The 14,569-nt window shown below is 41.5% G+C and overlaps 1 protein-coding gene across 1 annotated transcript in view; it reads right to left on the bottom strand.

Moving 5' to 3' along the window:
* The window catches only part of Opn5 (opsin 5), a 49,026-nt gene extending 46,275 nt beyond the window's left edge, over window positions 1–2,751 (bottom strand). Inside the window, exon 1 of the mRNA XM_050119385.1 lies at window positions 2,622–2,751. Coding sequence (XP_049975342.1) covers window positions 2,622–2,751 — 130 coding nt within the window. The remainder of the gene's footprint in view (window positions 1–2,621) is intronic.
* Between the last annotated feature and the right edge of the window lie 11,818 nt (window positions 2,752–14,569).

Below are 14,569 nucleotides of genomic sequence, written 5' to 3'. Positions count from 1 at the left end.
CTGGGAAAGGAAAATACAAAAATGGAGCTCGAGAACAATAAAATAAATTCCATCCATTTCATATCCAAAAAAAAAAAGAGTAAAAAATAGTTAAGTATTCACACACAGTCAATTTAAAAGGCTTGTCTGACACTCTTTCGCCTGCCAGCATCTCTTGAGAATGTGTCTTACTGTGCTTCCTTACATTTTTACTTAACCCTTTTTCATAGGGTTTTTTACCCAGTGCCCGTCGTGATTTAAAAAATAAAGAATTCTATTAAGTGCCATGTTCCATTGTTTCCACAAGCAACCTTGTCTGCAAATGAACTTTAAGAGAAACTGATATATTTTTAACACTAAGGAAAACAAGATCAAGACAATGGAGACTATGAGCCAGTCGTTTTTTTGGATCCTCAAAATCCTGTATCCTTTGCAGACAGGAAGGATGAGGAGCCTTCCTCTACAGGCTGTCAGTCAGGCAGGTGTTAATGTGGAAAAGTGGGGAGTGGAAAATGGGTCTCGCGTTTATTTCTCCTGCATGCCAGACTTGCGCTTCTATTTCCATTCTTCAGTTTCCCCTAAGATTCCTCGTATTTAACAAGAATGTTGCCCTGTCTGCTTTGGCACCTTAAAAAGGACCTAGACATGTGATGACCAGACATGGAGTCAAGCCAAAGACATGGGTCTAGAAAGAGTTCCAGGCCCTCCATTGTCATCCAAACCTACCCTTCTCCCCTCATCCCAGATGATTGTCTGGGACTTCAATTTCCCTCCCTGATTTACCTGACACTCCCTTTGCTTGGGGATTCTTCATTCAACATCTAATTTCTAAGCTCGACTCCAGAATTTAAATCTGATTTTGATTCCCTTGAGCCCAACATACATAAAGTGAGAACGTCTCTCATTGTCCCACCGATGCTATTGGTCTCTCCTGCTAAAAATCCTTCAACTTAGAAAGAATGGGCTAATAGTCCTCCCGCTGCTACACTGCCAAAAGCCATTTCTCTGGCTGAAGATACTATTTTCAAACCATCCCTTGCAACTGACTGGGTTTATGAAGTGCTTGCTCGTCTGCCTTTTCCAATCACTGAGTTTAATAAAATCATGATGTGGACTTACTCTGAGGGAGTCTGTATTCCAGCAAAGGGCTTTTAGTTACTGCTCTGTTCCCAGCCATTTATGGGTAGCAAAGAGTAGGTACTTTGTATATTTGTGTTTGAAAGGACAAATTTAAATTAAATGAAAAGTAGCCAAATGCTCACAGTAAGTACAAGGACCCTGGGAATTATTTGGCAATAGAGCACTTCTTTTTTAATATCACGAATTCTTTCCGCCTCAAGCACTGACCATAGAGGGATCTTGAGAACTTTCTAATGGGTTTTTCTAATTTCAGGAATTACATGAAATTCTTCGCCAGTCATAGACCGATGAGAGAAGGGAGAGGAGAGGGGAGGGAGGGATAGTGGAAGGAACAGAGAGAGGAGAGAGAAAGAAAGAGAGGTTGATAAACCAGGCTTGAACCAACACCTGAAAATATTAAAGGCATATAAACCTAAAGATGGAAGCTCACCACATGCCCAAACTTAATGTAGCAACTTTAAATTAAATAAATGTTGTAAATATTTACTTTAAAAAACCAGGGTATCACTATGCAGCTCTGGCTGGCCTGGAACTGTTCTATATAGACCAGATTGGCCTCAACCTCACAGAGATCTGCCTGCCTGTGCTTTCCAGATGCTGGCATTAAAGATATGTGCCACCATGCCCAGCCAAATGTTATAAAACTTTATTTTCTGCATTAGCACAATCCAATATAAATATAATGTAAACCAGGAAGAAGAGCTACACATATACTTTAATTTTTTTCTGGTAGCCACATTAAGCAACATAAAAACACACAAACAAATTAGTTTTGACAATTTAATACTTAATCTAACCCAGGAATTACGAGTTCAACAGGTACTTTATGTTTCAAATATTTGTGCATTGTTTTCCGGGTACTAAGCCTCCAATAGGAGGCATGCATTTTCATTCCAATATGCTCATTTGAAAGATAACTGTTTGTGTGCCCAGGAGCCACGGGTGGTTGCTGGATGACAATACAGTCTAACATCAGACAGAGGCAACCCTGTGGGAGTGATGCACCAAAATCTTTTCACCCTGGACTTGTTTCAACTGATCATCAATGTAATTTTTGTCTTAGCAGCATCGATAAGGTGCAACATCTAAGGCAGTGTCTACTGTCTCTGCTGTCCGGGGCCACAGTTTCCTGGGTTGTGAGAAGAAGCTGGAACACTTGGCCAGCAAATGGTCTAAGGGCCGTTCTTTCAGGACAGAAATATATTCATTATCACTCTTTTAATATTCACAAAGCAAAGATACTAGTTAAGCAACCAAAACGAAACAATCTCTAGATAAAGAACTCACTGTGAAAGTTCTTTGGATTATCAGTGGAATATTTATCCCTAATGACAGTAACAGTTGTTTTTATGAAACCTTGATTGACTGCCGTTATGCCTACCCACCTTTCCCCACCTCCACCAATCCCCATGTAAGTATCAGAACTGTTTGTGCAAAATCAGCCCAGCCCTGTGACTTCTCTCAATTTCAGCCTCTGACACAGAAACGTTATGGAAGCTTACCTATGATTGTTAGGTAAAAGCCAGCCACTAAATCCGCTTCCCAGGAAAGTTTGGAAGCAAAGGGGTCCTCATCTCGAAGATAGTGTGGCAGGCGCTCGTCCTGGGGTGGGGCAGTGTGATTTAAGGCCATGCTGTCCGCACACCACCGGGGTCTGTAAAGCAAATGAGCAGAGATCTCAACAGATGGAACGGTAAGTCCCTTTGGATCCGCTCACAGACGCTCTGCTTCCTGTACAACAAAAGGTGCACTCTGGGGGCCCCATGGGGGATTAGTGCCCAGGGAGAAAAAGTTCAGCGCCTTTCTTAAATGACGTAAATGCACCAACACTCGGTTGTTCAATTTGCAGTCTGGGCAAAGCTGCATCTTCTCCTCAGGCTTCCTCTGAGCCTTTTCACACCTCCGAAGACTAGCTTGTCCTATCGCTCTTTTGCAAACTTTATAAAGCCCTGAACTAAGAAAAGCCACTGTGTGAAATGCGGGCATGGTGTACACTGTCTGATTTGTCCAGCGTTCTATGATAGCCCTATCTTCTCCACTCCCTACAGGGTCAGTGAGCTGCAGAATTCTGCTAAGCGGAAAAAACGGGCATTCAGTGCAAAGGAACATGGGCGCTTCTCTAAATGAAGCTAAGAGGTCAGAGATTGGCAGGATTAACCTGAAAGTTGAAGCTGTTCATGAATGGCTCAGAGATGCGCCCGCCTCCATCCACAGCTAAGCAACTATGAGGGTTGATGGCTGCTAAGAGAAGGAAGGTCAGTCTTCTTTGGGGATGTGGCCACATGGTCTAGCAGGTTGCCCTGCACCCAACACAAATTAGACTCAGTGTGTTATTTTTTAAAAAGTGGAATCAAGAGGTGTGGGTGATCTGGGAAGAGTTGGAGTGGAATTGAAAGAATTATGTATGTACATGAAATTCTCAAAGAATAAATGTAAAAAAAAATACGTATTAAAAAATTAACGGCTGGAATGCTGGTTCAGTAGTTAAGCGCACACAGTACACTTATAGGGAACCCGAGTTTGGTTCCCAGAACTCCGATTCAGTAACTCAGAGCCACCTGTGTCTCAGCTCCAGGAAGATCTGTTACCTCTGACCATAGGCATTAGCACTTTCTACACACACACACATACACACACACACATACATGCACACAATCACACACATTCATTCACACAGAGACACACTCACACAGAGACAATAATGCACACACACATACTTACACACATACATGCACAGAATCATACATTCATTCACACAAAGATTCACATGCAGAAACACTAACACACACATACATGCATACACATACACACACACAAAGACATGTTTATGCACCTACACATACAAACACACATTCAGACACACAGAGTCACAATCACACATATGCATACATACACAGAGAGTCACACATATATGGGTGATGGGGACCTTCCTTTAGCCAATGGCCTTTGAGAGGTTAAACAGGTTGGGTGTGGCCTTGGGCACCAAAATGGTACGCAGTGGCTTGCCCTCTGTGTGTGTGTGTGTGTGTGTGTGTGTGTGTGTGTGTGTGTGTGTGTATCTCGCATGGATGCTGGATTCAGTTCCTGTTTCCTGGTCATACATAGGGAGGACTGTGGTCTGTGAGTCCCCCTTAAATAAAGAACCCCTTATTATACTTGATTCTCAGTTAGTGTGGGATTAATTTATTTGCGTTCTCTTTCATATGGGTGCTCACATGTGTATATACACACATACACACCCTCACACAGAGACATACACACTCGTACATATCCACATACACACGATCACACATTTAAGAATGAAATAAATCATAGGAAAAACTCTGCCTGTTTAGAAAAGAGCTGGGTTTGTCTAAGAACCACAAAGTTCAGCCTTAGGAAGCTTTAGATTTTCCTAAAACAGAGAGCAGCTATCCGGGCACTCTCATTCAACCGCAGGATAAGACTCTGAGCAATGAGGACTCCCTCCAAAACACATAGAATTGTGTGTTATTTCTTCTGAATTTTGATTTTGAAAGGTTTACCAAGAAACCCTGTAAGTGACACTCAGAAAACTTAAGTCCCACGCTGCCCCTCCCTGGTAAGGAAGGAGTTGGTACCCCTGGGAAGTGACCCACACTCTGAGATAGGGACAGTGAGGCAGTGGGGGGTTCTTACTTCCTGGTATATAAAGAGGAGAAATGCATCTTCCAAGGGTTCGCTTCGGAGCTAGCTCATTTCACACTGAGCCAGTACGTGTCACTGCTCTGCCCTCTGAGACAGTAGACAGCTTATGTCAGCCTCACAGAGGGCGACCAGCAATCAGGAGATGTCACAGGGTATTTTCGGTTCCTGCAGAAAGACAGATCCAACCTTTTTCTGACAGACAGTTTCCAGCCCACACAGGGCTTTTCCGTGAGAACTGGCATGTGACTGACGCTACTGAAGTTTGAGGACACTCTGTTTGTTAATATCTGTTCCCCTTCTCTCCAGTAGCTGCAGAGGGCTGGACTGGAAACCCTGGCTGCCAGGTCCACTCTGTCTCCAGCCCTGACCAAGCCGAAGGTTTTCCTCTTATCTGTCAAGCTCCTGACTGCCTTCTCTCTGGTAAAGCCTTTCCGCACAAGCTCCCAGGCCCTCTGCTGTCCGGTCCCTTAGATTCAGACACAGATGATGCAGGCTGTCAGATCTGGAACTCACCCTCCCATCTTAAGCAGATCCTTAAATTCTGATCTACGTCAACTTGTGGGGAAAAAAACACATCTGACGTATCTCTCACGCTCACAATCAATGAGACAGTGGATTTCTTTTCCGTTGGCCATTTTCCCCAATGTGCGTGATTGCCATGGTTACACTGCATGCTTACTTGTGTGGGAGCACATGTGTGGAGCATACACATGGAGGCCTGAGGCTGATGCTGACAACCGTACACAATCTTTCTTACACTGTTGTCAATCAAACCCAGAGCTTGCTTGGATCACTCTTGCTAGTCCATCCCTCTGTGTCCCCGTCTCTTGCTAGTCCATCCCTCTGTGTCCCCATCTCTACCTCCCAAGGCTGCAGTCACACCACACCCACCTGATATTCTCTGTGTATTTCTGCTGAAATATGCAGACTCTGCTCTTCACACATGTAGGATGTGTTAATTTAGGTGCTAAGCCAATCCCTTAGCCCTAACCAATAAATTTACAAACAAATTGTACACCTAGAGGCCAGAAGCCCTATCTAATTTTTACACACCATGGTACTTACTTTTACCCAAACTTACAAATGTTTGATTATTCACATTAGCATAAGCCTTTTAGCAATAAAATATACTCTACTGCTCCCACTGCATAGCCAGTAATTGTTTGACCATAAATAAGGCCACCCAAGGCTTTCTCATAACAGTTCCCACACACACAAAGTCAGAATCACCTCCCACTCCTAATCATACACACAAATTTTAAATAGCTCTTGGAGTCTTATAATACATGTGACACTATAGATATATCTTCTATCCTCTGTGGATCCATATTAGAAAGTAAGTGATAACTCAAGGCATAGCCAGACCCAAGTCCTCATGTCTGAGCAGAAGGGACTTGTAAAATGGCTTGGTGGCAGATACAGGGAAGGAAATTTTACAAGGTCACTCACAAAGCAAACACACACAAGTTAGTACTCAGGAAAAGAGCAGAACCCGTCCAGTTTTGCTGAAGGGCAAACTGCCTAAAAATATAAAAATGTTACATGAGACATTTTCCTCTGGCTCTCTAAATTTCTTGTAGTTTAAAAATAAGAAATAACAAAGGTCCTAGGTAGTGTGGATAGTGTGCACACATAGACACTGTGTGCAAATTTCTGGCCTCCAATTGTCTTGCCCGTGACCTACTCTGGCTCCATGAAGTTTTGGCTCTGTGTGTGTATGTGTATGTGTGTTCCGTGTGTGTGTCCCATGTATGTGTCCCATGTATGTGTCTGTGTGTGTCCCTGTGTGTTGTGTGTGTGTTTATGAGTGTGCATGAGCTTCTGTGTGTGTTTATGAGTGTGTGTGTGTGTGTGTGTGTGTGTGTGTGTGTGTGTGTGTCATGAGAAAAAAAATTTCTGGTGAAAAATTCCTATCTGAGAACATGAGATTCAATCCATCAGCACCTGTGAAAATTTTGCCTAATGACAGACACCTACCATTGGGACAAGAGGCATGATACAGGTTATGTCAGTCATGGATGAGGGAACTGTAAATAACGCTAAGAAAGTCTAAACAACGAAGCCCAACAAAGAAAAATGATCTGTCAAACCTGAAACAGCCAAGCCGAGGGCAGAATTTGCTGACTGTTTAGCCTGATTCAGATGTCACGTTGTGGGTCTGTACAGGTCTTTTAAGTAAGGCCTACTTTTTCTTTTATCTGAACAACAAAAAAATCAAGGTCATCATTACATAAACCCCAAAAATTCAAGCCCAGCCTAGCAGGTCAGAAGCGATCACCTTTTCCCTTTCCCCAACCCCAGTGAGTCAGCCAATATGGGTCAGGATTGCGCAGGACCTAGTTTAGCAAAGTCCTGGGAGAATGCAGCTCGGCTTGAACTCCTTGAACTCCTACTCTGTCTCCCCTCCCCTCCTACTTCAATCTAGGTCTTCCCCCATTGCGCCATCACAGTGGAATCTAACTCTTCCCATTAAAAAGTGAGCTGGAAAATTCTGTTGTCATAGCAACAGAGGAAATGCTATTACAACTTAAGAGAAAATGTTAGGTACCAATAAATATTTTAAGTGAAGAAAAACGTAGGGAAACAATAGAGGAATTCATGCTTCAAGGACTAAAATTGATCCAAATTTTATACACATATATTTTGTACATATACACATGTATGTAGCATAGTTATTATATGCAGCTTACAAATTTATTATATGCAGCTTTACATTTCATTTGGCGAGGAAGGTTATAATGATGCCCATAATTCTCAGATAACTACCAATAGTATGTCACTTTTTTGAAAGATTGATTGTGCAAATTTTAACGTAAGATTTGTTAGCGGTTATTTTATAAAAACATTCAAACGATCAATTTATTCATTCATGTAAGTATTTATTTACTATACATGATACACAGGCCCCTACTGAGTATGTGGTACCTTTTGGGGTCTGAAATTGAAGAATTTTATTGCTCTTGTTTTGATTTGGATTTTCTGCATGGAACCTTCAGAGAGTCTGAAATTTTACCACCCCGGCAGCTGTTCCCAGCTGTGCTTTCCCTGAAGTCAGCACTGCCCTGGGTGGGCATCAATCAGAAGTCCAGATCCCACATGACATGGCCAGGACTTCCTCCCTAGAAATTATGTCTTTTCTTGCTCCCCGAGTGTCCTATAAACTTAGCAAGCTGAAGCCGAGGCTTGGTGATGCTTTTTTTCTGTGTATATTCTGGGTATATTCTGCGGATATTTCAGAAATGCGCACAATAATGTCAAGACGGTCCTGATTTGTCATTGATCAAATCTGATGCTCTTAAAAAGTTGGGATTATTCTGACATCCATTATTACGATGTCGTATGTTCCTACTATAAAATTAAACTAGCCAGAGATCATGGCCACATATGAAGTAGAAATCAAGAAAATAAAATAGTTTTGGAGCACAGATCCCAGAAGCCAGGGTGAGATCTCTCTTTAGAGACTGCTAATGAGTTCTTTCCCTTCTCAACCAGCAAAATGCTCAGAGCCATGAAGAAAACTAGAGATTGCCTGAGGGTGCACGTCACACAGACACACACACACACACACACACACACACACACACACACACGCACACACACTTCCAATTATGTGTTTGTGTGATCCAATATGACCTTAGGCAATAAAACAAAAGAATAGCACTGGACACATGGAGCACACGGAAGCAAGGCCGCAGGAGAAAAGGGGAGATAAAGGGTAGAAAAGACATAAACACTTTTGTGCATAACCGAGCGAGCAACAGAGGAATCAATAAACTCAATATCTTCCAAGCCATGTGAGAAATAGAGCAGTGTTATCTGCTGAGAATAACAACCTTTGTGTCAATTTATTTTCAACAATTTCAGCTTGAAGCAGAGAGAAAATTGTAAGTGACAGAAGGATCCACTTGAATATTTCTAGATTGCCACTATTGTCTTAAACTGTCTTGTCTCATGAAGCCGGTGTTTACTTCATCCACCTTCTCCTCTGAAATTCTAAGCAGCAAGTTTCAAATCAGTTTAAGCCCACACTGTCTTCAACCTACCTCTTCTAAACAAATTTCACAAGGTACACATCTTACAGAACAATGATTAGTGTAATTGCTTGTCTTCAACAACTTTTACTCCAAGGATGAGAAGGACATGTAGTTACAAGGCCAGGTAGTGTTCCATATCTCCAGGACAGCAAACATTCTCGTTCTCTGTCCTGGAACCTTGCACACATCCAAGAGCCCTTTCTGGGAAAGCAGGAAAAAAACACAACCCTCTGCACCCAACAACAACAATTCTTGGCCTGAAACTATCCCAAGAGGACACAGAACACTGTAAAGCCCCAATATGGAGGAGAGATCTCTGAATCCTTGTCCACATCATCATGGAACTCAGAACCCAGGATCCTTACCTACACCCTGACTTCCGTCTTACCACAGCCATCTCATCTACTCCCCCACCCTCAAATCACATGAAAAGAAACTCAAAAGGAGAAAAGAACTTTGAGAAGAGCGCCAGGAATCCCGCAGCTTACTCCCCAAATCCAAATATTGCAGCTCTGAGCTCACGGGTCTGTGCAGATCATGAACTACGATTCACAGCCCCAGAACAACTACACCTAGTGACAATCAACAGGAAACACTCGGAACTGATAATAATGGTCAGCATGAAACACGCGTGGACCTTTCAACAATAGAATGTATTCATTTCCTCTCAAAAATGAATCCATCGCAAGGTTTAAAAAAAGTGCAAAGAGGAACATACAGGCTAAACACATATTTGTCAGTGAAGCAGGGTATTTCAGAAAAAAAATCTGAAATGATCTGAAAGGCTATTTTTTAGATGCCATTTGTAAGCATTATTTGATAGCTATGGACCAAAACTCAACAGGAAAAATAAATAAGTAACTTCTTCGATTACACATCAGTATTTAGAAAGAGGGCTCTGATCAGTTTCTACCTGGTTCCTTGTTCTCACAATATTTAAAAAAAAGAAGAAAGAAGAAAGAAAAATAAAGAAGAAGAGGGAAGAAGGGCACCCATCCCTATGCCACCCCCATCAAATCTTTTTGCCCCATGAATCACACCTGGGTAAACCCTCCCACTGACTGTTCAAACCCAAGCTCAATTTTGGACAGTAGATATTAGAAGGTGTCCTTCCTAAATTATTTGAACCCTTTGTTGAAACTCACCGTGGGTTGAAGGGCCAAAACCAGAAGTGTCCTTCCTGGACTTCTAGCTGGATCTCCTCAGATCGGCCACGTCTTTTTATTGGTTCTTTCCAAAGCAACACTCCAGTTGCTTTGCACCTCCGCGGACGTTAAACATTATTGAATATAAGGTATTCATTTTCTCAACGTCGCCGTTCTCCCCACCCCTTGACTGAAAGGACCAATCATATCCTTGGTCCACACACACACACACACACACACACACACACACACACACACACTCATATTATTGAATTATGAGCAGAGATGCAATTTTTGGAAGCTTAATTTATCAGTGATTAAAAAACAGCAGCAGCTACATGGCCCTTCTATTGATCAAAAGAGTGGGGGACGAATGCTGTCTGCAGACTGTTCTTTAAACACCATATACTTGCTCTTGGCTCTTCAGATGCTAACGCCTTCGCTTAATCTTTTAAATAACTAAATATTAAACCTGAAATTCTTTCTGCAGGATTTATCTTCCGAGGCTATCCTTTCGACCAAGTTAGTTTCTCCTCAACTACCTAATAGAATTGCCAGAGAAGGCTACTAAAATAAGAAAAGAAAAGCACGTAGATAACTTTGAAAACATAGGGTTAAGACTTAGTCAAGCCCACCTTAGTGGTGTGTCAGGACCGAAAACAAAGTTTTGTTCCTTTACAGAAAGCGTCCTCAGTTCCTGGTCTGGAAAGGAGACTTCCCTGTGAGTGGCACTGGGGCATGGTGGTTTACAGACATTGTTCCCTCTGCTCCAGAGCAGTGATGTGATAAAGATGGCTGTTACTGTCACCCTTTCTGGATAAGAACATCACAGCTCCAAAGAACTCTGGTAGTCGGCTAAGGCTGTAGTTAACCAAAAAAAGCCCATTTTATCAGATCCAGAAAGGTTACCAAGCTCGTAAAGGTCAAGCTATGTGATGTCTAGTAGTTTCTAATTACAGGTTTGCTGGCAAAAATCAAGGACTAAACCCTTAAGAGCTTTATAGTTTGAATATGAAATGGCCCTGGGGATCGTGTATTTGAATGCCTGGTCCCCAGCTGGTGGCGCTGCTCTGGGAAATTGGGGGCCCTTAATAGAGGAAGAGGGATACCAGGAGGCAAGCCTTGAACATAAAAGCAGCCCCTTCCTCCCGTTCCAGCAACGGTCACCTTGCTTCCTATTTTGCAGAGATGTAAGCAAGCTGAACCACAGCTCCTATGAGCACAGCTTCCAGTCCCTCCACTGCCGTGCCTTTCTGCCTTGATGAACTGCTGCCCAAAATGTTCCTAGATATTTCTGCATAAACACAGTTTTAAATAGCCTAACCAACCAAGACAAAACTTGTGCTTCTTATATGATAAGATCCCATTTTTTTTGAAAGGTTGTCAAAATATTTTTAAACTGTAATCTAAAAGACAGTCACAGTCACTATGGAAATCAGTGTGGAGGTTCTTCAAGAAGCTAGAAACAGATTTACCGAACAACCCGTCTGTCCCACTCTGTAACGTAGTCCAAGGGCTCCATAGCCTACTGCAGAGAAACTTGAGCATCTTTGCCAGTCGCTGATCTGTTCCCAATGACTAGGAGATAGAATTAGCGAATGTGCCCATCAGCTAACAGACGCATAATGGAAAAATGGCACATCTACACAATGTAATACTGAGCAAAAGGACACAAACACAATATAAAAGGAAGAAAATTCATGGGTTAGTGACCTAAAATTCCATCCTAAGGAATTAAGGTGCAAAACGAGCAATATAAACAGAAGAAATGGCATGCTGAACGTAAAAACTACAAGGCAACAAAATGAAAACATAAAGTCAACAATGAAAAATCCACAGCATTACAAATGGCCCTTGCAGTGTTTCCTGGACAATGGACTGGAGAGGTAGCTTGTTTGGTAGAGCACCTCCCGGAGCACACACTGGGTTTGAACCCCATCATGACTTACACCAGGTGCAATGTCACACTCTGTAAGCCTAGTTCTTAGAAGGTGGGATCAGGAAGGTCAGAAGTTCAAGGTTATCCTCAGCTATACAATGACTTGAAGTCCAGTCTGGAAAACACTCAGTTCTTAGAAATGAATGCATATGAACACTGTCAAACCCCCGGAGGAATGAGAATGAAGGCTGTGCCACTTCCCACATAGCAATGTGCCTTAGCTACAACTACTATATGCCATTTGTGACAGCCTGGTGTCATTTGGATAATTATTACAAATTCAATGAAAGATACAACATGGAAAAACAGAGGTTAGATACATACATTAGCAACCGTCAATAAAATTCTACATACTCTAAAAGAGTGAGGATGAATTTCTCAGTGGGCAGCGTAAAGACTAAACATCACCTTGTGGGAAGATTTACCCTTTTCCCTCAATGCACTGGGTTTTTTGTTTGTTTGTTTGTTTGTTTCTGGTTTTTACCCAGTGCCTAGCTAGGGCGATAGTTTTAAAAACAATAGTGATGCTGGTAGTAAAAACTAGTATTTAAATGGCTACTAAATGCTGAATCTATACTAATGCACACATGTGTACACATGAGAGTATATAGATTATATAGATGCAAAGATTGTATTTGCATAGACATGTTCATTATCTTGTAAGTATAAATAAAGAGACTTCTGCATCCTCAAAACCAAAATCCATAAGGGTATTTTATCCTATATTAAGTAGGCAAAAAAGTCAAGCACTGTTATATTTTAATTTTTCAAAAGTTGCTTTTATGCACCCAAGAGACTAGAAGTATACCTCAGTTATAGGGCACTTGTGTAGCCTGGCCTGCATTCCATCCTCAACACTAAAAATATATAGGAAGTTTTGCTTTATTTATTTGCAGGAGCACACAGCATAGAGGTTTTAAACTTTTTTTAAGAGGAAATTTTGGATTTTACATGAAATTTAATTTTTTTAAAAAATGGATATTTTTAAAAGAACAGCTTTTAAAATATTTAAATGTATAAGACTACGGGGTATTCTAAGTTTATAAAATGTTTTATATTATTAATATATGATCTTAAAAATAAATAAAGAGGTTAAAAATTAGTGCCACAGCTATGAGCACAAAATACTAAACACCAGAAACTGGGATGTTCCTATTTTATGATACAGCAATAAAATGACTAAGCAGTCTGGCATAGGACTTGGAGTAGCAAGTTCTCAACCTATGGCAATTAAAAGACCCATTCACAGGGGTAGCCTAGGACCATCTGCATGCAGATGTTTGCATTGCAATGCATAACGGTGGCAGCAAAATTCCAGTTGTGAAATAGCAATGAGAATGATTTTAAGGTTGTCACCACAACAAGAGGTAGGGGGTCATCACAACAAGGGGAACTGTATTGAAGGGTCACAGCATTAGGAAGAGAGAAATCTACCTCTTCAGCAGAGAGTTGGTAAAGAAAGAGCTCACAGGCTGGAAGTGGAAGGAAGGTCCCCTTGCCTTGGGGGACAGGAAGGGGAGTTGGTGGGGCTTGTCTCTTAAAGGGACAGGACAGATCATTACATTCCCATCTCTTTTTTATAATAAAAAGGCAGGAAGTTAGTCATGGGTTAAAGGAATTGGGACAGTGGATTCTCAAGCCTCCTTCCTGCTTATTTGTGGGCATTGTCTTGGGGGAACCTGAGAAAGCTGCTGCGTGCTGGTAACATCCTGGGGTAGCTGGTCTCTTTCCTCCTGTCTGGTGTTTGTGATATGGAAATGTCTGTTGTCTCTTATACCTATTTAAGGTGTTGGCAGAACAGAGAACGAAGTTAAGTTTAAAAAGAGAATTTTTTTAGGACCAAGGAATTGAGACAAATGTATCTGACCTGTTTAGGGTGAATTCTTTAATTCTGCTTTCTGGAACTCACAAGAATTTTTTGGGTTTGTGAAAACATAAGTTTTAAACAGCAACATATTTATAACAGAATTACTGTGGCAGATATTTTTGCATAATGAAAAGTATCTTTAAGACTATGAAAGGCAACATGAGAGAGAATTTTGTTAACTTGTAGCTTATTAGAATTTGTTTGGTGAGGCTGTCCTTTTAAATGACAATACCTCTTAGCTGTCAAACTAAATCAGATAAAATTTTATTTCAGTTATTGATTAAAAAACAATAGAGAACTTACTTGGTTGGCACCTAGAGCTACTCTTCAGGGTCCTCCATAGTAGATGAGGGTTGTATTTGCCTTTTGCTGTTTAGCGCAGGACCTGCCAGGCTTCAGAAGATCCTGTGAGCTGAGAAATCTGTAGGAAGACAAGCCCACCTTGACCTGAGCAGCTAGGCTGTTGATTCCAGTGATTCTGTCCACATCTGGAGATCTTCAGATTAGATGAAAGGCAGTTTTTCCAAGTGGTCAGCACTTGGCAGTTGAAGTAATAATAGATGTTGTTTTGTGCCCATTTGTCTTCTGTCTTCTTTGGAGGAAGTAAAGTGCTGCTGCTAGGAGCCAACTGTCTCTTTTTGTTATGGAAAGTCTTTTAATAATTAAACATTTAAATGCCATATTCTCCATATCTCTGAGTAGCTGGGGGCTGTTTACCAGGTATAGATGAGTTATAACTACAGTACAGAATCTGCCTGGAGAGCTGGGTCCGAGCTTGACTGTACTGGCTCTTAATAGG

The sequence above is a fragment of the Alexandromys fortis genome, unplaced genomic scaffold (assembly GCF_014885135.2).
Source record: "Alexandromys fortis isolate MF-2015 unplaced genomic scaffold, M_Fortis_MF-2015_v1.1 scaffold_145, whole genome shotgun sequence".
NCBI classification, from domain to species: Eukaryota; Metazoa; Chordata; class Mammalia; order Rodentia; family Cricetidae; genus Alexandromys; species Alexandromys fortis.
This window is presented reverse-complemented; position numbering and strand designations above follow the sequence as displayed.